The sequence below is a fragment of the Emys orbicularis genome, chromosome 2 (assembly GCF_028017835.1).
Source record: "Emys orbicularis isolate rEmyOrb1 chromosome 2, rEmyOrb1.hap1, whole genome shotgun sequence".
Lineage (NCBI taxonomy): Eukaryota > Metazoa > Chordata > Testudines > Emydidae > Emys > Emys orbicularis.
In genome coordinates, this window is record NC_088684.1 from 92450721 (window position 1) to 92474079 (window position 23359).

At 40.8% G+C, this 23359-nt stretch overlaps 1 protein-coding gene across 1 annotated transcript in view; it reads left to right on the forward strand.

The window, feature by feature from the left end:
* Window positions 1–23359, forward strand: part of CEP192 (centrosomal protein 192) — a 185828-nt gene that overhangs the window by 124478 nt on the left and 37991 nt on the right. Inside the window, exons 32-38 of the mRNA XM_065398324.1 lie at window positions 3054–3230; window positions 8093–8183; window positions 8689–8865; window positions 10030–10290; window positions 10544–10665; window positions 14178–14287; window positions 23142–23283. Coding sequence (XP_065254396.1) covers window positions 3054–3230; window positions 8093–8183; window positions 8689–8865; window positions 10030–10290; window positions 10544–10665; window positions 14178–14287; window positions 23142–23283 — 1080 coding nt within the window. The remainder of the gene's footprint in view (window positions 1–3053; window positions 3231–8092; window positions 8184–8688; window positions 8866–10029; window positions 10291–10543; window positions 10666–14177; window positions 14288–23141; window positions 23284–23359) is intronic.

Sequence of the window (23359 nt, forward strand, 5' to 3'; positions counted from 1 at the left end):
GCTGGCAGCTTGTCCCCTAGGTGAAGGATACCCGGATTTACCTTTGTAACTTCAGATATAGTTTCAACAATCCATCGTCTTCACTAATGACAGGATATCTCCTGCTGCTTGTTTTTCCTGTTGAGAATCTCCCTTGGAGACTTCACAAATTTTAGCATTTTGCTCAGATGGTCAATAGGCATTCATTGAAGTATACAATACTTAATTTACATATAGCTAGACACGAAAGTAATCATCTCCTGCCTGAAGAAACTTATCACCTTTTGGTGACCAGCCCCAACTCTCAGACTTTAAGAGCATAATTTTTAGTATGTATACATGACTCTTTACATATTATCCATACATACATTTTACAATGGTTGATATTCACTGGAACTTAAGCTTTCATTAGAGATCTTCCATGACACCTTTTGACAAACTATTATGTAGGGTCCAAACCCAAGGGATCCCTCTAAACCCTCTGTGCCCCTGTGCAGTCTGCTAGTTGGCACCAAGAGGTCCCTGGATCACAATGGCTTGCTTCGTATCACCTAAGAAATCTGTGGCAGAGACAGGTATACAATCTACTTCTTCAATGGAGAATTCAGCTGTCTTAACTATAAAACCCTCCTTTCTCTTTCTGCACTTCGCTGCCTTGTTTATTACACACCTTCCAGTTTCAGCAACAAATGAGACAGGTGTCCTACTGACAACAGCCTACTTCACAACACAGTCCTCATTTCATCCCTGGACTACTGTTCATCCTGTTCATAGAATGAAGCAGGGATCCGGGAGGGAAGAGGGGAAGTATGTGGTCATGGAATTAGATTGTATCATAATGCATATACACAAGAGAGCTGAATTAGGTTGCATAGACGACCTTAATTTTAACACTTTCTAAGTGCTTGACTTTGCAACCTTACGGTTCTTTGAATGTAGCTTTTTGTATGTAATTTCCATGGTTTTAAAAAAAGCAAACATATAAAAACCAAATTCCATCATGTGGTATATTGAGACCCACACGGTTCATCAGCAGGGTTGGATTTAGATCCCTACTACAGACTCCTGCCACTTGAGCTAATGGAATAAATTATAGCAATAGTAAATTGTCATTTTCTGTGGACCAACACTAGAAGGAGATGGGACACTGTGCCAGTGTGTTTGCCAGATGCTATTTGCTGACAGCAGAGGGATAGTGAGACTAGGGAATCTTGGGTTTCATGCCAGGCTTCAAATGGGAGTGTGCTCTAGTAGTCACAGACACCTTCTGCCTGTTCTTTGCCCCCCAAAGCTTGACCCTTCTGCCCATGTCCTTCAGTGTGTCCCTGATCCAGTCCTGTCTGTTCCCTACCTCTGGCTCTTCATCCTAGTCTCAACTGAGGCTTCTTACCCAGTAATTCCTAGTCTCTCATGTCTGGACTCCCCACTAGTCTCCCCATCCCCCAGCTCCTTGTTCCCAGGGTTGGTTAGGGTGTGTGTGGGAGAACTGGGATTGCCTGCTCTTTGTGTAATCTGTCCTCCGCGCCCCCCCACCCCCAACTGGTTCCTAATCCCAGTCTATTTGCCCACCTAGTCCAAGGCTTCCCCTAGCTCCTTGTCAGATGTCTTCCCTCCATGGCTCCCACTCCTTGTTTCCCTGTCCAGCTAGTTCTAGTTCCTTCACCCCAGTTCCCAGTTTCACATGCTCCTCCCTTCAGTCCCAGGTCCTTGTCCCAATCTACTACCCCTGTTGTGCTCAGACCAACATACAGATCTTGTCATTGTTACATTCAAATAAGGCAGTTTTTTCTCCTCTATGCTGCCTGGGCCACAGTAGGTGAATGGTTAGTGAGAGCACAGAAGAGAAAGGGTTTCAGTCCTAGTGCCTTGGCCCACAGCAGTTGAAGCTGTAATTGCTGGGAAAGTCCTGCTCAGCCCCAGGCTGGAGCTTTCTGAGCATGGACAGAATCTTAGGGAAATCTAACCGTGGAGCTCTAGCAAGTCTTTACTGGGTGTGTGCAAATTGAAGTTTGTTTGGTTTTTTGAAGGCTTGTAACTTGGCCGAATTTGAGTTGATTTTCATGTGGATGACAAAAAGCATATTCCTGACATGCAGGGCCGGCTCCAGGCACCAGCCCACCAAGCTTGTGCTTGGGGCGGCACCTGGAGGGGGGCGGCGCGGTGCTCCGGCCGCCGGGGAGAGCGGAGCCCCGGCCGGGCACTCCGCCCTCCCCCCGGCTGCTGGGGAGAGCGGAGCCCCGGCCGGGCACTCTGCCCTCCTCCCCGGTGCCCTCCCCCCGGCCGCCGGAGAGAGCGGAGCCCCGGCCGGGGCTGGCCGCCGGGGAGAGCGGAGCCCCGGCCGGGGCTGGCCGCCGGGGAGAGCGGAGCCCCGGCCGGGGCTGGCCGCCGGGGAGAGCGGAGCCCCGGCCGGGGCTGGCCGCCGGGGAGAGCGGAGCCCCGGCCGGGGCTGGCCGCCGGGGAGAGCGGAGCCCCGGCCGGGGCTGGCCGCCGGGGAGAGCGGAGCCCCGGCCGGGCACTCCTCCCTCCTCCCAGGGCTCCGGCTGCCCTCCCCCCGGCCGCCGGGGAGAGCAGAGCCCCGGCCGGGGCTCGCCGCCCTCCCCCCGGGGCTCCGGCCGCCCTCCCCTGCCGCGCTGGGGGGGGGGGGGGGGGCGGCCGGAGGCTTTTTTGCCTGGGGCGGCAAAAAAGCCAGAGCCGGCCCTGCTGACATGCTGTACACCCACTTGATAAATTTGGAGTCCCTGATTCAAAACATGGGTTACTAGGGTCTCTCAAAGGAAAGGTTGCCAAAATTTTGAGATGCGCAAAGCTGTATTTTCCCCAACATTGTTCTTGGAAATGGCACAACTGTTGTCTGAAATTTTCCATGATGAGTGTCTGCCTCAAACAGTTTAAAGTTTGGCAACTGAAAATATGGTCTTACATTGGGAGTGGTTACCCAACACTTTTTGGATGGAGCAATTTGCCTTGCCTAAAATAAATACTGTGGGTAATGTTATATACAACTAATTTACGTGACAGTTTGCATGATGAAATCCCTTGCTTATCAGATGACTTTCAGGATTTTCTACTTGTAGTATCTTGAAAATCCTTGTGTTGCCATCTGGACCTCAGTATGAAGTGGTGGTAAAAGGTGAGGTGAATATTTTGGGAAACAGACCACTGGCAACGACTTCCTGCTACTCAGACATTCCACCCATTCTCTCCAATAAGCAGTTCATGGCATGGGGAGGGGTTACACTTGGAAGAACAGTGTAAGTACCAGCAGTTCAGTTCTTCACATTTAATGTCCCATTAATATTGTAATGCACTTCTATGCAGTGTAAATTTTTTGTTATGCTTGCATTTAGAGACTGAAAATGCAATGATAGACTAGATTTATTAAATGTCTTCCTAAGTTCATGTACCTAGTGTTGAGCTTACATTACATATATAAACCTTTTACTTTTTATGTGGGAAATCTTTAGAGACTCAAACTGTAATTTTGCTTTAGCTCTTGACTTCGCTTAACTTTCTGATGGCAGTGGCTGGAAAAATATATCCTGAACTAGTTTTAGAGAAAAGGAAACTAGTTCAGACAGTTCTATAGTATTAGGAATACGTCCAAAGTATTGTGTTGAAAAATTGTGAATGTATAAGTTGTTTTGATACCAAGCAGCCACTAGCAATAATAGTTTGCTATAAATATGGATCACTTTAAAAGCCCTGTTTTTTAGATTTTAAGGCCAGAAGGGACTATTGTGAATGTCTAGTATGATCTGTATAACACAGGCCACGGGATCTAATATGAATCAATTCCAATCTTGACTTTAAAATTTCTATTGATGGTGAATCCATCACAACCTTTAGAAAGTTGTTCAAATGGCTAATTACTCTTATTGTTAAAAATTTGTGCCTTATTTCTTATTTGAATTTGTGTAGCTTCAACTTCCAGACGTTAGATCTTGTTATACCCGTGTCTACTAGTTTTGAAGAGCCCTCGGTTATCAAATTTCTGTTCCCCACTTAGATACTTAGACTGTGATCAAATCACACCATGACATTCTGTTTAAGCTTGTTGGGTGAGAAATGAGATCTACTCCAATTTAGGCTTAAACGTTTCTTTTAGCTTTTATTATGCTTGTTTTAAGACAATGCTATTATCACCTATTAATTATACATACATGCAATAACAGAATCAGCAAGAAAAGTAAATGATCAAGTTACTTTCCTCAGGGACAGGGCAACTCTTTTCACATCTCTGATCTCTGCAATGTTCAGTTATTCTTCTCCTATATCTTCTCCACTCTTATTGTCAGTCCTCTACCTTTTATCCTCTGTTCTGCAACTTTGTGCAGCTACCTCATCTGTGTTCTAATGAAAACATTTTCATGCATAAATTTCAATAACTAACCTAATACATTTTTGCTTATCCTGCTAAATCTTACTTTGTTCTCTCTGGTTCCCAACTCATCTGTTCCTTGCTATCACCCCCATTGACTCCATCCAGTTCTTATTTTACAGTATTTATTCTTTCTGGTCTGTTTTTGTGGCCTGGGGTTTTTACTTGTTAGCTTGTCTTGTTGGGAAGGTGTGTGTGCACCTATTCATTGCAAAGCGAATAGCTCCCTCTTGACTCTTCACTTTACCCTGCTATCTGCATAGCCAAGATTTTACAAATAAGGCACACAAACCAGTTTTCTGATTTATAAACACTCTTAGAAAAATCTGAAATGCTATATCAGTAGAAACATACAAAAAGCAAAAAAATCTATTTCTTATATATAAATATTCATTTATCTAACATTTAGTATATATTTGACTAACATGATTCATTACACAGTTCTTTAACAAGCTAATAAGATTGATATCCTTGAGTCTGTTACCATAAGGCTTGTTTTCTGATCCTTTAATCAGTCTCATGGCTCTTCTCTGAGCTCTCCCTCTAGTTTTTTGATACCCTTCAATTGTGGACACCAGTGCTGAATACAAAGGTAATATAACTTTCCTATTAGATATTGCCTTGTTAATAGATCCCAGGATCACATTATCCCTATAGCCACAGCGTCACACTCGGAACTCATGGTCAGCTGATTATCCACCATGACCCCCATTTTCTCTTCAGTGCCACCACTTACTAGTATATTCTCCAAACGTGTAAGTATGGCCTATGTTCTTTGTTCCTAGATGCATGACTACATTTGGCTATATTGAAGAACATATTGCTTCCCTGCTTATCAAGCAGTCCAAATCACTCTATATCAGCGACTTGTCCTTTTCATTATTTACTATTCCCACAGTCTGTATCAGCTGCAAAGTTTATTCGTGACTTTTGTTTTCTTCCAGGTTAAAAGATAAAAATGTTAAGTAGTGTAGGACCAAGAACCAGTCCCTCCAGGATCACACTAGAAACACCCATTTGATTTCAATTTCCAGTTAAGTTTTGAGACCCATCAGGCAATTATTAATCCATGTGATGTGTACCAGGTTGATTTTGTATCATTGTGGTTTCTTTAATCAAAATGTTGGTGCAGTATCAAGTCAGATAATTTAGAGGTTGAAGTATATTACGTAACCATACTTGTAATCTTATTTTTAAAAAAGTCAAGTTAATTTGTTAAGGTCTGTTTTCCATAAAGTCATGCTGGATTGGCATAATGTTAGCCTCTTTTAATTCTTTATTAATAGTCATGTATCAGCTGACGGTTTGTTTTGCATGGGATCGATGTCAGGCCTATAATTTCCCATATCATCCCATTTACTCTTTTTTTAATATTCCAGTCCTGTGGAATTTTCCCAGTATTCCCAAACTGATTGAAAATCGACATTAATGGTCCAGCGAGCCCTTTTAAAACTCTTGCATGAAAGTTATCCACACCTGATGATTGTAAAAATGTCTTTCTTCAATAGCTGATGTTCAATATCATTCCAAATTGTCGTTTAAATGGAAAGTATTTCATCACCATATGATATGAAAATATCATCTGCCTTTTTTCCAAATATAGAACTAAAACTTGTTGAATTCTTATGCCTATTTTGAATTATTGACAATTGACATCTAGACTAGCATCATTGTTAGGATTCCTTTTGTTCCTAATATACTTAAATTCCTGTTGGCCAAAGATTTCTCAATGTGTCCTTTGGCTTCCCTTATCATTTTTCTATATTTCTTAGCTTCTAGTTTATATTCATTGCCATCAACTTCCTCTTTTTTTCTATTTGGTAATATATTGCTTTTTTAACTTTTATAGATGCTATCACTATCCTTCTAAATGAGGCTCATTTTTTTTTTTTTTTTTTTTAAACCAGTGTAGCCCTCTTTCTCTATTGTGGGATTGTAGCTTTATGAGCATCTAGTAAAATGTTCTTAAACAGTTTATCATTGTAAAGTGATCCATATATATTGCAAAATATTAATGCTGATGGCTTTTTTCCTAGAAAAAATCTTTTATTTTGCTTTTTTGTTTTAATTTCCAGCTAGGGTAACTTTTAAATATTTTAGTTGATAAATATGTATATTTCTTTTTAGAAAAGGGTGTTGTTCAGGTACTGCATTGCTGATGTTTAGAGTGTGTGTGTGTGTGTGTGTGTGTGTATATATATAAACTATACTGTATTACCCAGATGTGGATCAAGTCAAAAACTTTATTTAGAAGTCTTAATAAAATGAGCTTTAGGAAAGGAGTCATCTGGCTGGCTATCAAATATTGCAGTTGTGCCGGTATTCACAGGCTAGAAATATAGTTCACCATTTAAAGCTTTATAACTGCCTCTTTCAAGTATTCAACACTAATATGGTGATCCTTGTATAAAATGTTTCATTAGATGAAAGGTAAAACTAGTGAAGAGCTCTTTTGAATGTTTATAACCGCATTTACATCTTGGCATATGTTTTAAGCTCTGTTCTCATAAAACAACTTAAAAAGCAACTCTTCTCATATTCCTTCTTGAAATTTGTTTTTTTGGCAATGTGTAGTTTAGGATTTAATATATGTGTCATGTTAATATGTATTGGGATGGAGATAGTCTTAAAGGTGCCACAGGACCCTCTGTTGCCTTGAGTAGGATACAAGATCTATATTACAAGGCTAACAGAGGTATTGGAGCATAAGCTTTCGTGGGTGAATGCCCACTTCATCAGACGCAAGTGCCCACTTGCGTCTGATGAAGTGGGCATTCACCCACGAAAGCTTATGCTCCAATACCTCTTAGTCTTAAAGGTGCCACAGGACCCTCTGTTGCTTTTTACAGATTCAGACTAACACGGCTACCCCTCTGATACTCAAGGCAAGTTCTTGGATGGACACCCTTGTTTTCAACAGCTCAAAACTTCATTTTCTGGGAAATAGCACAAATCTCGTGAAATATCACAAAAGCAATGGACATGTTAAGAATATAATGGCCATACTGGGTCAGACCAATGGCTCATTTAGCCCAGTGTCCTGTATTCCAACTTGGCGAGTGCCAAGTTCTTGTGAAGGAATGAACAGAACAGGGCAGTTATTGAATGATCCACCCCCTATCATCCAGTTCCAGCTTCTGGGAGTCTCAGGTTTTAAGAACACCCAGAGCAAGGAGTTGTGTCCCTGACCATCTTGGCTAATAGACACTGATAGACAGTTCCTCCAATGTTAACTACTGATTGTGTAATCTGAGGCCTTGAAAAAGCTGCACCAGGTCAATTTAAATTGGTTGTTTAACTGGTGCATAGAATGTGTGTTTTAAATAGTCTCATTTTGGTTTAGCCTAAAATCCTAAATTACTTAAGCCTGGTTTAAGGTGAAAGTGTCTGTTCAGCCTCTTGCACCCCATTTCACTTAAATCTGTTTAAATAACACCTTTTGTCAAAGAGGTACATAGACTCCAGCCCCGGATCATGCCCTTTGGAGAGGGAAGCAGTAATGTAACAACTTTCTCCAAAAGAATGTAGCAGGGTATAAATAAAAAGTGTAACAAAGAGGAATGCAATTTGCATCTATTTGACATGCAAATAGCAGTCACTTCTGCAGCAGTTAGAACTTCAGTCCCTCTTGCTTGGTTTGAGGGGTGAGGGTCAGAACCACTATTATCCCTTTAACATTAATAAACGTGTTTAAATAAATCCGGTGTAGCTGAAACTATCCTAAATATTTTTCAGTCAACAGAAACTAACTCTAAGAAATAACTCTCCATCTGCAACTCAGCATTTACGACTTTTGATAAGAGGTCAAGATCAGAACTGCTTTCAGGTTAGCATAATGCAAACTTCTGTAACTCTTTTAACCAACGTTATAAAAAGTCTTTATTTTAGTAAAACTCCAAAACTCTGCTTGTCTAATATTTAAGCTTGATATGGCATTTTATCTAAAAATGTTTGCTCATACAGGTAGCCTCATTAGAGAATCTTAATTTGCATTAAGGGATCATATTCCAAGGGTCATATGTGAATCAGTTTCAGTACAAACAGTAAAATTCTTGAGTTCATTCTAAAACAGCAGGCCAGTCCATCTCCATTTTAGAGAATGGGTTAAGTCCTTCCAAACCAGTCTCTTTGGTGCCTGTCTCTCTGAAATAGCCAGTTTGAAATAGTGTAAGACAGATATTAGAGGCTGCAATCTCAAGTGTCTGCCTTCCACTGTCAATTTCAGGTTTAGTTAGTTTGAAACTCATTTTATAAAGTTAAACTTTTTTGAATTAACAGTGAAATGTTGTTGCTGGTTTTTATTGCACTCAATCATTTTATTTTTTTTATAGTTGAGAAATACATTTGGTACAGAAGAGCGGTTGACTAGTAATCAGGAGCTTAAAATCCGCCCAAGAGAAGATACCAATATCTTCTTGATGTTTGCACCCACTCATGTAGCTTGCATGTTAGCAAAGCTTGAAATCAAACAGTTGGGGATTCAGTCGCAACCAGGAGTCAAGTTTACTGTAAGAGTTCTGACTTAATTTTGTAATATTTCTAGTGAGTGAGCTCCTGGCTTCTCCCCTCCTGGGGCGGGGCAGAGGGTGGCAGGCAGCAGCAGTGGGTGTGTGGGAGGCTTGTGTGCAGGAGTGCTGCAGGGAGGCCTGGGAGGTGGGCGGGCTCCTGTCACCTCTTCCCCACCTCTCAGGGAGTGTAACGGGCCTCACCCACCCTTCCGTATGAACCCCTGAAAGGCTGGGGGTGTGGGCAAGCACTCTTCCCAGCAGGTGTGTGGGGAGACAGCATGGAGCTAGCAGGAGCTGGTGTGGAGAAGGGAGTGTGTGTGTGGGAGGCTGCTTGGGCAGTGGGGAAAGCTGAATGCTGAGAGGAAGGTGCATGGCCAAAGGGAGTGTGTGTGGGGGAGAGTTAGGGTGACTTGCTTCCTGCGCGGCGGTGCTCTCTCCCCCCCCCCCCCCCCCAAGCCATGGGTTGGGTCTAGGTGAAGTGGTGGTTTTTAATGATTTTATCAGCTGGAGCCTGGGCTCTAGCCCAAGCCCAGAGGTCTACACAGCAATGAAACATCCTCGCAAGCCCAAGTCAGCTGGCCAGCCACAGGTTTTTCTTTGATGTGTAGACATACCCTTAAGGCCTGAGAGCTCACAATATACAATTGCAAGGGTGATGCGTGTTGACCCCACTTTTCTACATGGTAGGGTAACATGCACTATAGGGGTGTCATTTCTGAAGCACGCTAATGTGTTGTGTCCCGGTGCGCCTTAAAAGTTCCTTAATGGATACATATTAAAATGCACTAGGAAACTCTGTTTTTAGCAGGGTTTACACAGACCAACTGATGTGCTTTACACAGGTTTATATTGTACAAACATGTTCGTGCACTTCAGAAATCATACTGCACATTACCCCACCATGTAGGCAAGCCCTCAGATGTTCTTGCAACTGTTAGAAGGGTGTTAACAGAATTTTAAACAGTCTGAGGTAAAATACAATAAAATTAATTTGCACTTAATGTCACACTGAAAATAGACCTTTTCAAAGTATCACATTTAAAGCTTTTTCATGGGTCCCTCCCTTAACCATTTGGATTCTTTGTAAACCTTAGTAGCTTTCATAACACTGTTTTGTTAGAGACATTCTTAAAATGTTAGCTGAATTACTATTTTTATTTTCAGATACCTTTGTCTGGATATGGGGGAACAAGCAATGTAATTTTAGAAAACGTTAAAAAACTGTCTGACAGTTACATGGTAACACTGAATGAATTATTGCCTGATAAATTTAGAGAAGTTACTTTCCGCATAAGAAATATGGGCTCTCGAGCTGCCTATGTTAAAGCACTATGCTTTAGGGACCTTCAGTCAAAAGCTGTCATGGATCCTAAAGTGATGATTGTTTCTCCAGAGAAATTTGTACTTAAGGAAGGAACACAAGAGGTAAGTGTAAAAGCCCAATTCAACAGAAGTTGTATTAATTTAATTGAAGCTAACATATCCAGCTAATATGACCTGTAAAATGTGTGTAAATTCTCCAATTGAACTGTATTCAAGTTTATGAAATCCAGAAGACTAAACTAGCTTGGCGTTACAGTACACTTCATTGACACTGACTTTATTTTACCAAACTTGATACTAATTTCAAGGAAAAAACGTTGAAAATTCAAGTATTTAAAGACTTTCTTTCTATCAGGTGGTTACAGTAACATGTAATCTTGTGGAAAGGGAAGAAATGTTACATAAAACAAGCACATCGTTATTATCTACAATATGCTTCTTTTGTGGAGATGAAGTTTCCAGGCAACAGTATCGCAGGTAGGGTTGAATTTACTACTCCGAAATAGTCAGTTATTTTATTACAAGTATGTTAAAAGTCAAATGTAAAGTACTACTTATGTGGTTTCTACAGTCTCTCTAAGGATAACATGAATATCCTTGCTGATATTATGAAGCCTCATTAAGTCTAGCATACTTTGGATTTGTGTGACTCTAGTATCAGAAGAGAGATTCTACCTTTTTATTCCTAATATGCTTTGCTCTTAACTTTATATAGCATTTACTTAAATTCAAAAAAAATTAAGAACTCTTGAGAGGAAGAGTGTAGATGTTCAATTTTTTTATATTAGTCTTCAATGAGATCCTCACCTTGGCTTGCTGATTTGTACTCTTATGTGTGGAGAGGGTTAGGGGTGTGTGTATGCACAAATGAAATCCTCTAGGATATTTAGACGTTCACACTTCAGAGGTTATTCAAGTAATTCAAGTGTGCACAATGGATCTGAGGTATAAATATTTAATTGTAATAAGATGAAAAATTAACCTGCCACTCTACTTTTAATAAGCTAAGTTTAAGGAGCACTTTTTTGCTGTATCTAGAACAGATGATCTGATCATATATTGAAGTTGCAAAGTAAGTATCAAAACACCAAACCATCTATCACTCAGAACATTCAGCCCAAGTTTCCCAAAAATGGATTCCAAAATTAGTGAGTATAGACGTCTTATGGGGGAATTGGCTAGGCTTTAGGTTGACTGGCTGATATCCACCCAGGCCTTGCAAAGTTCTGGAAGACTTGTGACTCATTGAAATAAATGATCCTTACGTAAATCAACTTTGTTTCAAAAGCTAAGTTTTCCTGTTTGTGCACCAGCGATCGGAGGACTTTAGGGGAGTTCTATGGAACACCACTACACACTTCAGAGTTGCTGCTTACATTTACCCCAGGACTCATCCAATCTGGGACCCTGACCTGTAGGGAGGAAATATACAAAGCAAACAGTTTTTCCAATTTTTATATTTTATTAATGAAACTAAGTAAACAACATCATAAAATAAAATACATATAAACTTTTGATTTAGTTTATTTCAGACCAATCTATCAAAACTGATTTAAACCATACCAAATAAACCAACAGTTCCTTGTAAATTTCTGTGTAATAACTTAGCTAAACAAGACTGCCCCCAAAGTAACAGGGCATGATCAGTCTCACTGCCACTCAGTTATATTTAGGTTCCAACCAAATAGTTGGATGAAGCTAATGTTGAGACTACAGCTCTGATGCCAATTAATGTAGCCTTCCCAAATTATATAGGCGGTTAGGTAACCGCCAGTATCTTCACTCCATCCCCCAAACATAGAGGGTTACTTGCAATATTCCAATACAATTCAAAATGACACAGCAGGTTATATTTGAAATTCAAATAAATGTAGGTGAAAACATGATTTTTCCTGATTAAACATACACCACCTAACCCATGAAATATATGCATGTGTGATCTTTTAGACAGCAAGGCAGTTTAACTTAGGAACTATTCGATAGGCATGCTTCTCAGATGAATTCTGTTGGTTCTAGATCCACACGCGCTCACTACCAGCCATCTGCCAGAGTTAAAAACAAGTGCAGGAATGTTGAGGTAGAGGCATCCCTCTACTAATACCTAGAAAACAAAATAAATTTGAAAAGTTGATACTTAGGAAGGATGTTTTTTACTCTAGTGGCTACATTCAGCTTCAGGAAACTGGTACATGGTTGAAAAGATTAGTTGGCACTTTCATTGGCTAAGGGTAGGTCTACACTTACCCGGTAGTTCGGCGGCAAGCAAATCGAACTTCTGGGTTTGACTTATCGCGTCTTGTCTGGACGCGATAAGTCGAACCCGGAAGTGCTCGCCGTCGACTGCGGTACTCCAGCTCCGCGAGAGGAGTACGCGAAGTCGACGGGGGAGCCTGCCTGCCGCGTCTGGACCGAGGTAAGTTCGAACTAAGGTACTTCGAACTTCAGCTACGTTATTCACGTAGCTGAAGTTGCGTACCTTAGTTTGAATTGGGGGGTTAGTGTAGACCTGCCCTTAGATGTTATGTGTATGGACTTACTGGCTAGCAAGCTGGAGGCTGCTTGCTTGTAGATGTCACACCTCAAATGTTGCCTGTTGATGGAGTCTTATCTCTCGGTAGCCAGCCAGCAGGGTGGAGGAAGCATAGGGTCTCTGTCGGGCATGATGGCATTGCTTAGCCAGAGGCCAGAAGTCAGTGACTATAGCAGTAGCCATTGGAGGCATGTAAGCAAGCCAACAAGTAAAGTTGTCTTCCTTTCATTCAGTTTTTGAAGATGGTGGCCTAACTCGTTTCTCATGCTTGGAGCTACTCCTCAGGAGTCCTGTAGTGAATCAGAATGGGGGACTCCCTTGAGATCATTGACATAGGGACTTGTTTAATTCTCCTGTATGTAAACGAAGAACTTTCCCATTCCAGTAATTTCACGCTCAAAGTCCATGAATCCAAAAATATATCCAGTCAGCAGGTCTTTAGGTTTTTGTGACATTTGAGTTGTAGGTCAATCAACCTACCAAAGTCCTGAATTAAAATAATTAAAAAATGCAAAACTAGCAAAAATTCCTAAGCCATGCTCATATAGGTACATTTACTAGTCTATAGACAGATGTTTATAACTTCCCCATGTGTTTTGGTACTCAATGACTCAACTTTAAATAACATTTTTGACTTTCATCCACAAAGGTTGGATGAAAGGTTAGACTTTTAACTCAGAGCAAAAGTCTCTTCCTCCTAAAATCACAATTTTGGGGTTCAGTTTTTATATGCAAGCCTAAATCCGTATTGCTATCCCTAAGTAACTAAATAGGTGGCCTAACTTTCAAAAGTGGCTTCAAAAGGATTTGTTAGCACTTGTCAAAATCAGATCGAATCAGTTAAGCCTCATGACTACAGCACTTGCCAATGAAGGACTGTCATTGGAAACATGCTCAGAGAATGGGGCAATAAATGGCCACACCACACTAACATTACATCTATTTTGAAGACCCCATTTGTGAAACTTTGTAGAAATCCAGAAAAAAATTAACGTTAGAATAGGCTTCCAAATTCCTGAATCCCAGATTATAACAACCATGTGAATCCCCTCAGATTTCAGATTTTTGGAGTGCTAACGTCATACTCACTCTGAAGATGAAAACGTTGTGTGGTACCACAGACTACTTATTTAAAATTAAAACAGTGTGGGAGTGGGCAAGTTCTTCAGAAATTCATTTAACCAAACCAGCAGTGAAAATAAAAAATATCATACTGTCTCAATTCACTAGTTCCTACATCATGGAGCAGTAGAACAGATATTTCTTGAATGAGGTATGCTCATAAAAACTGTCACATCACTGAAGAAAGTTACAGGTTTGATGTATTCAAGAAATAGAGTAAAGGTTGTTTTGGTGGTAGACTTTTTTCCCTCCCACTGAGATGTACTTTTTGTCTTAGCCTAAGTGGTAAAAATGAGTGAGGATCCCAAATATGTTTTTCTGATATTTCTCTTAACAGAGCTGTGCTGTATAAACCAGAGGCAGCAAAACAAATACTCCCTCAAAACAGCATGCTGAGAAACATTACCTTTGATGAAGAATTTCAAGGGGAACAGCTAGTGACTGAAGGTAAACATGTAACTTCTGAAAAAGTACCATTACAAATATTTATACCTGAAATGTTTGTTCTAGACATCACTCCTAATAAAAATATTTGTGCAATATTTGGTAAATACAGAATAGAAATCCTGATTTGCACAAAATTTACCTCCTCTTATTCTCTACCCAAACCTGCTTATTTTTGCCTATCTGTTATGTGGGGTTTTTTTGGTTGTAAGGTCTTTGTGGCAAGGACTGCCATTTGCTAAGCTTGTACAGTACGCTCATGGCAAAACAGGACTCTTACTTGGTTGACCTGTAGGCAGTATTGCATTATAAATGTTAAATAATGGTTTCAATAGCTTCTTCCTCTCATTGCTGCTTCAAAAATATTATATTCGGACACTTCTTCAATGCAAATTTGTCACTGTTAATTTATTCTGATCTTTGTAAAATTATCTTTAAGAAGTGACCATTTTATAGTTTCTAAGGAACATTTTTTAAAAGTAGTGCAAAAATTACTTATACCAAAAAAGAAGTATTTCAAGCAGTGCGTTTTCTTCCTCTGCTTTGTACCAGGAAGGAATTTATTATCCAGATTATTAAGAAAGTCTACTTCGGCCTCTGAGGGTGTCCTTTTTTTGTGAGTTGGTGAAAACCCTCAATATCTCATCTGAACAAAAACAAATTTCATATTGAATGCCAAAAACTTACTGAGCATCAAAAGTGTTAAATAGTATTCAGGGACACACAGAAATTATGTTGCTTAAGGATTTACAGGTGAATATAATCTAGACTGATTCTTTCCCCATGTATTCTTTTCTATTAAATGTTTGCATTGTCTTTACAACAACAAAAGATGTGAAGCTTGAAAGCTTGTCTCTCACCAGCTGAGATTGGTCCAATAACAGATATTACGTCACCCACCTTGTCTCTCTAATATCCTGGGACCGACAAGCCAAAAACAATGTAATATTGGTGAAGCATTCATGGTATGTTGAGCACCATAGAAAAATTAATGAGAAAATTTATTATTATTAGGACTGTTAAGTGATTAAAAAATTTAATCACGGTTAATTGCATGATTTTAAAAATTAATCGCGATTAATCGCACTGTTAATAGAATACCATTTAATTAAATATTTTTGGATATTTTCTACATTTTCTACAATTACAACACAGAATACCAAGTGTATGGTGCTCACTTTACATTTATTTTTGATTACAAGTATTTGCACTGTAAAAAAACCAAAAGAAATAGTATTTTTCAATTCACCTAATACAGGTTCTGTAGTGCAATCTCTTCATCATGAAAGTTGAACTTACAGATGTAGAATTATATACACAAAAACTACATTCAAAAATAAAACAATGTCAAATTTTAGAGCCTGCAAGTCCACTCTGTCCTCTTTCTTATTCAGCCAATCTCTCAGACAAACAAGTGTGTTTACATTTGCAGGAGATAATGCTGCCCACTTGTTTACAATGTCACCTGAAAGTGAGAACAGGCGTTCACATGGCACTGTTGTAGCTGGCGTTGCAAGATATTTACGTACCAGATGCTCTAAAGATTCATATGTCCCTTCATGCTTCAACCACCATTCTAGAGGACATGCATCCATGCTGATGATGGGTTCTGCTCAATAACAATCCAAAGCAGTGCAGAGCAACACATGTTCATTTTCATTATCTGAGTCAGATGCCACCAGCAGAAGGTTGATTTTCTTTTTTGGTGGTTCGGGTTCTGTAGTTTCCGCCTCGGAGTGTTGCTCTTTTAAGACTACTGAACGCATGCGCCACATCTCGTCCCTCTCAGTTTGGAAGGCACGTCAGAATCTTAAACCTTGTGTCGAGTGCTGTAGCTATCTTTAGAAATCTCACATTGGTCCTTCTTTGGGTTTTGTGAAATCTGCAGGGAAAGTGTTCTTAAAATGAACAACATGTGCTGGGTCATCATCTGAGACTGCTATAACGTGAGAGATATGGCAGAATGTGAGTAAAACAGAGCAGGGAACATACAATTCTCCCCCAAGGAGTTCAGTCACAAATTTAATTAACGCATTATTTTTTTAACAAGCGTCATCAGCGTGGAAGCATGTTCTCTGAAATGGCGGCCGAATCATGAAGGGGCATATGAATGTTCAGCAATCTGGCACATAAATACCTTGCAATGCTGGCTACAAAAGTGCCATGCAAATGCCTGTTCTCACTTTCTGGTGACATTGTAAATAAGAAGAGGGCAGCATTATCTCCTGTAAATGTAAACACACTTGTTTGTCTTAACAACTGGCTGGGCAAGAAGTAGGACTGAATGAACTTGTAGGCTCTGAAGTTTTACATTGTTTTGTTTTTGAGTGCAGTTATGTAACAAAAAAAATATACATTTGTAAGTTGCACTTTCATGACAGATTGCAATACAGTACTATACTTGTATGAGGTGAATTGAAAAATACTATTCCTTTTATCATTTTTACTGTGCAAATATTTGTAATAAAAATAATATACACGTTGATTTCAATTACAACACAATACAATATATATGAAAATGTAGAAAAACATCCAAAATATTTAATAAATTTCAATTGGTATTCTATTGTTTAACAGCGCAATTAAAACTGCGATTAATCGCGATTAATTTTTTTAGTTAATTGCGTGAGTTAACTGCGGTTAATCAACAGCCCTAATTATTATATATTTAGTTGGGTTGGGATTGGATGGTGTGCAGTAAATAAAGCCAGTGGCTACATATTCAATGAGGAGAATAAAAACAAATTCTGAATACTAGCCATTCAGTAACTACAGTCCATTTGTGCACTGAATGAAGCAGAGGTCCTGTGGAAAAAATAGTATGTTATCATGTAATTATAGAATGTGTCAGAATGCGGATGCACAATGGGAGCAAACTAAAGTTGCCCGGACATCCTTAATTCTAGCATTTTATTTTTTTGGTGCTTTACTAAACATCTTTTAACATAGTTCTCTGTATGTAATTGTTACATACATTGACTTATTAAACCTGCAACTTCTCTCCAAGGTGCAATAATAGCACTTTTGAGACACTGCATGGAGGCTGTGGCTGTTGACAGTTATCTAACCTATCTAGTAGTCACATTTAAATGGCATTTCTTGTTCCAAAAGATTCCCAAGGGTTTTATGAAATGTGTACATACTGGATCCTTGGAGGCATTAGGTGGCAGGGGAAGGCTGTGCTTCCTGACTGCTATAAATAGGTATTTTTAAATTCAGTGGCTTTCAACCTGTGGTCCACGGAGCCCTAGGGGTCTGCAGACTGTCTAAGGGGTCCACGAAACCTTGTTACCACCATAGAACAGTGGTTTTCAACTTGTGGTCTGCAGACCCCAGGGGTCCACAGACTATGCCTAAGATTTCCAAAGGGGTCTGTACCTCCATTTAAAATTTTTTTAGGAGTCCACAAATGAAAAAAGGTTGAAAACCTTTTAGTTTTAGTTGGTTTCTGTGTGTCAGGTAAAATTGACATTTACCAACAACTAACAAATTAAATCAGTACCTGCCAAGCCTAATGCTACCAATTAAAAATCAGCATTAACTAGTTAACTGATGATCACTTCAGCAAATAAAAATGGGGAAGGGTATAGAAGTGATACCTACTGTATGGGAGGGCTGGGTTTGGAATTGAGATTTTCTGCAGGTATAGAAGTGAAGCAGGGGGAGATGTGAGGAAAGAGGGAGAGAAACAAAAGGGAGACTAGGATGAAGGAGGGTAGAAATTGTGTTGTTTCTAAGGCTGACCATATTTGCTGGCTAAGTGGTGCTAAATGTGCCAGCTGCAGAACAAATAGCACAATTCAGTTACTGCGTAAAGGCCAGATTCTGCCCTTTATCATTTTATAAACTTTCCGTTGACATCAGAGAGTTACATGATGGATTGGCAATCCAAATGAAATTTGACACTACACAGAATGTGTGGCACTCTTGATCCAAGTATTCCTAATCTGGCGTGTAGGTGCTATACAACACATCCTTTCTAGCTACTATGCAGCAGAGCCAATAATATACATTGACCTGCGTTGTTTATAGTAAGAGAGTACATATCCTGTGGATTTGAAGTTATCAGAAGTTTTATCTGTTCATTTTCTTCTTTGAGTGATGATACCTATTCCCTACATGGATACCTATGTGTGCATTGTCCCTGATTTTGGAAGTTTTTAGTAAGCACTGTCCATTGGTGCACACATGCGCTGCTGTTCTCTTTGTGCTCCAAACCGAGGGTATAAAGGGTAGTGTGGACTGACGGCTCTCTGGTTTCCAGTCTTCCCTGCCAGTTGATCCCTCATACTGGCACTACTGGAGACCTTGGGATCCTACCCATAGGCACTTGGAATGGGTACATGAGCCTTATATACCATCTCCTTGCCAACCCTGACTGGTCCCATCAGAGGATGAAGGTGAAATGAAGCTGATGGATCTGACTGCTTTGGGAGCAGTTTCATCATCTTGCCCTGGATGAGGTGGTTACCCCATCTTCACCTGACAATTTCAGGCACTGTCAGAAACTCTTTCACAAAGTGGTGTACGAGGTGCAGATACAGTTTGGAGTTCAGGAGCCCCAACATAGATTTCTGGACATTTTTCAGCCCTCAGCCTTTTGGATCCTGCAAAAAAACTGTGGCACATTCCCACTTCTTGTGCTTCCACCCTGAAGAAGGCTGAGAAGCACTACTTAGCCCCATCCAAGGGGGGGGAGAGTTTCTATTCTCACACCTACTGCCTAACTCCTTGGTGTTACAAGCTGCCACTGAGAGGTGAAGGCTGCAACACTCTAAAACTATTCCCTCAGACAAAGGTCCAAATGGCTTGGTCTCCTGGGAAGAAAGGTAGTCTTCACCTTGCTCCAATTCAGTATTTCAAACTACTTGACTCTTCGAGCTCAATATGATTTCACCAGTTATACTAAGTTTTTAAGTTTTAAAGACAAGCTTCCTCGGGAAAATAAACCCTGCTTCCATTTCTTAATTGATGAGGGCAAATTGGTTGCCAAGGCTTACCTTCAAGTGTTCTTCTATTTGGGCTAGCTACAGCACCGAGAGTCTTTACAAAAGTTTTTTTTCCCCAGTGATGGCATCTTGGATGAAAAGAAATGGGTTCACAGTCTTCCCATATCTCAACAACTGGCTTCTAATGAGCAGGTCATATGAGGAAGTCCAGCTGGCAATCTGTTTCTGCTTTGCCTCTTTACTTCTATAGGAGTTTAACTACAAGAAGTCTGCTTTGAGCCCCCACATGGTCCATAAACTTTGTAGGAATGAACTTGGACTCAACTACAGCAAGAGGCTATCTCTCTATCGAGAGGTTCCATGCCATGCAGGCTTTCATAAACCAGGTCACCTTCAGGCTCCAGTTAGAACATGCCTGTTTCTCCTCGGCCACATGGCCTCATGCACACGTGATACTATTTGCCAGGCTCCATTTCTGTTGTCTGAAAACCTAGCTTCTCTCTGTCAACCCACCAGAGGGGTGCAATATCTGTGCCATACTGACAGTTCCATCCAAGGTTCTGGACTCTTTCACCTGGTGGACAAGCCAAAGACTGTTTGAGTGGGGATCCCTTTCCTCACATAGATACCCAAGGCAGGCATCTTTACTGATGTCTGCCTGTTAGGTTGAATAGCTCATATGGATGATTGTTCTGCACAAGGCATATGGACCCCCTTGGGAGTCCAGAATGCATATCAATTTACTAGAAATGAGCAGTCTGTTGGGCCTGCAGTGCCTTCCTCCCACTCATCCAATCCTAGCATATTCAAATAATGCTGTACAAAATGACAACTGTCTTCAGTATAAAGAAGCAGGAGAGAACAAGGTTCCTCCCTCTTTGAATAGAGTCAGTCAACCTTTGGACCTGTAGCATCCACCATCACATAAACCTTTCAGCAGCATATTTACCAGGTGTGTAGAACTACCTAGTAGACCATCTCAGTAGGCATTTTTCCACAGATCATGAATGGGAGATTGAGAATTCAGTCCTGGATGAGGTCTTCACCCAGTCTTGGGACCTTTTTGCCTCACAGTTTAACAGGAAACTTCGCCTATACTGCTTGAGAGGCGCTCTAGGCAAAGGCCCAAAGGGAGATGCCCTTCTGCTAACGTGGAAGGATCACCTCCGGTATGCTTTCACTCCCATCCCATTAATAGCACAGGTCCTACAGAAAATTTATCATGACAGAGTTCGAGTCATCCTTATTTCACCCAACTGGCCAAGACAGTTCTGGTTCATGTATTTACTTTAGTTCTTGAAGTGATTGCACATGTGCTTTCCAGTTATAGTATGAGCATGCTCGTGCACAATCATCAGACATTTTTCTCTTAGTGATACCTGTTGGGGTGGCTTGAGCACCTTCTGCTACTGCACATCCCTGTGTGCCAGTATAAAGGGCTCAGCCACCCCCAAGCACCCTCAGTTCCTTCTTATCGCCTGTGATGGTTGTTGAAATAGCTTGGCTTGCCTTAACAAGTGCTCTGTGTGTTCAAATAACTGTTGTTTGAGAGGTTGCACATGTCCATTCCACAACCCTCCCTCCTACACCTCTGCATTGGAGTTGTCTGGCAAGAAGGAACTGAGGAGCCGTGGGGGGCTGGGCCCTTTATATCCATGTACTTGGCAACAGGGGTGCTCGAGCTGCCCAATACGTACCACTGAGAAAAATTTCCAATGACTGTGTGCCTGCATGCTCACACCAAAGGTGGAATGGACATGTGCAACACACTTAAAATAAAATGTTTAGGGAAAATTAGTATCTTTTTTCTCAGCTTGTCCGCCCATAAGCATTCACCCTTTTCCAGACCTTCTAACACAAGCAAACCTTAGAATCATAGAATATCAGGGTTGGAAGGGACCTCAGGAGGTCATCTAGTCCAACCCCCTGCTCAAAGCAGGACCAATCCCCAAACAGATTTTTTTGCCCCCGATCCCTGAATGGCCCCCTCAAGGATTGAACTCACAACCCTGGGTTTAGCAGGCCAATGCTCAAACCCCTGAGTTATCCCTCCCCCCTCCACCTTCAGACCTCTCAGCCCAGAACCACTGCATCTCAGGAACTGGTATTTGGATGGGCATCAGATGTAGAGCATTCATGTTCCATAAATCCATTGTCAATCAAAGTAGAAAAGAGTCTACCAGAAGATGTTCTTCAGCTAAATGGAAGCATTTCTCCTCTTGGGCTCAATGACACCAGTTATTTCCAGAATCTGCTGGGATCCATGCTATTCTGGAATATATACTTACTGTTAAGACACTGAGTCTCTTTTAGTTCTCTTTTGGGTTCATTTGGCAGCAGTCAGTGCTTTTCCTTCCCCCTGTTGACAACCACACTATTTGTTACTCATCCTGCGACAACTAAATTTTTGAATGGCCTTCTTTGATCCTTCCCACCATTGGTGGTGAAACTCGCATCCCAATGGTACCTTCATTCTTTTGTTTCACCAGACCTCCCTTCAAGCCTTCTGTACCCCGTATTTCAATGAAAGTTGCTTTCCTATTCACCATAACATCAGCCAGAAGAGTCAGTGAGCTGGGAACACTCATGGAAACACCCCCCCCCCCCCCCAACGTACCACCTTCCAAAAAGAAAAGGTTTCATTGTGCCACGACCTGAAACTCATCTCTAAGGTAACTTTAGAATTTCACATCCACTTACAATTTTTCTTCTGAAACTATACTTCTAATGAAGAGAAGAGGCTTCATTCTCCGGACATCTGAAGGGCACTGGCCTTTTGTTTGTGAAGAACAAAGGTGATTAGAAAGACACCTAAACTGTTTGTTTCCATAGCAAAGAGGTCAAGGGGTCAACCTATATCTGCGCAGAAACTTTTTGTAAATGGATCGCTGGCGGTGTTCTCTTTTGCTACCAATTAGTTCACCTCCCTCCCCCAGAGGGGGGTGAGGGATCATTCCACCAGAGCGTAGGCCAGGTCTACTGGAGATATGTACGGCAGCTGTCTAGAGCTCCTTGCACATCTTCAAGAGCCATTACACTTTGGTTTAGCTGTCTTCTACAGATATAGCTGTGGGGACAGCAGTATTACAGTCAGCTATCACTTCTGTGTCTTCGCACTCACCTCCTATTTGACTACTGCTTGCTAATCTCCCATGTGTGGAATACACATAGGGACAATCACTCAAAGAAGAAATGAAGGTTACTTACCTGTAACCAGAGATTCTTTGAGAAGTGTAGTCTTTTATCTGTATTCCACTACCCTTCCTCCATACCCTCTGCTGCAGATTATAATCTGGATTTGCAGTAAAATAACAAACTGGGGAAGCGTTGGTCCACATTGCCTTTTATACCCTTGGTTTGGAGCATGAGGAGAATAGCTGTGCAAGCGTGGACCAGATGCAGCTTAGTAAAAATCTCCAGACTCAGGTGAATGGTGAGCTGGTGTAGCCACAAGTGGAATACTAATAAGGACCTCACATCTCAAAGACCTCCAATTATAAGTAACCTCTATTTCATACACCCTTTTACCTGCCAAAACTGTTTTATTGTGACTGGTGAGCCTAAAATCATAGCATTGTAGCATTTGCATAAAAATGTAGAAGAAACTTAAATATTCTTAATACAACTTTTCAATCCAAATATGCAGAAACACTAAAATTGCTGTATGGTGAGGCTCTCATTGGATTCTATGTTCATGTTAGCTCATGTCTGCATGTTGGAAGCCAACCAACACTTCTTTTCCAAAAACAAGTCTATTTTAGGTTCAGTAATGCAAACTCTATTAGGTTACACAGTCCATTTATTAGTTTATTATGGATATCTTTTCTGAAACGTCTCGCCTAATTGTTATATGTTATCCTTTTTAGATTTTTTCCCCCCTTTTAATCCTTCAAACTATCTTTTCTCAGTGTATGACCTACCACAAAGGACAAATGACATTGAGCTTTTTTATGGAAATATGCGTAAAGTTATTCTTTCTGTGGTTGGAGATTCCAGTTTTAAGAGGGATTGTCTTCAGCAGTCTCCAGGACATAGCTTGGAGTCAGACAGGTAAAGTGAACATTAGATTTAATACATATAAAAATCATTATGATTTTCTGCTAATTAGGGGAGTCATGTTACTTTT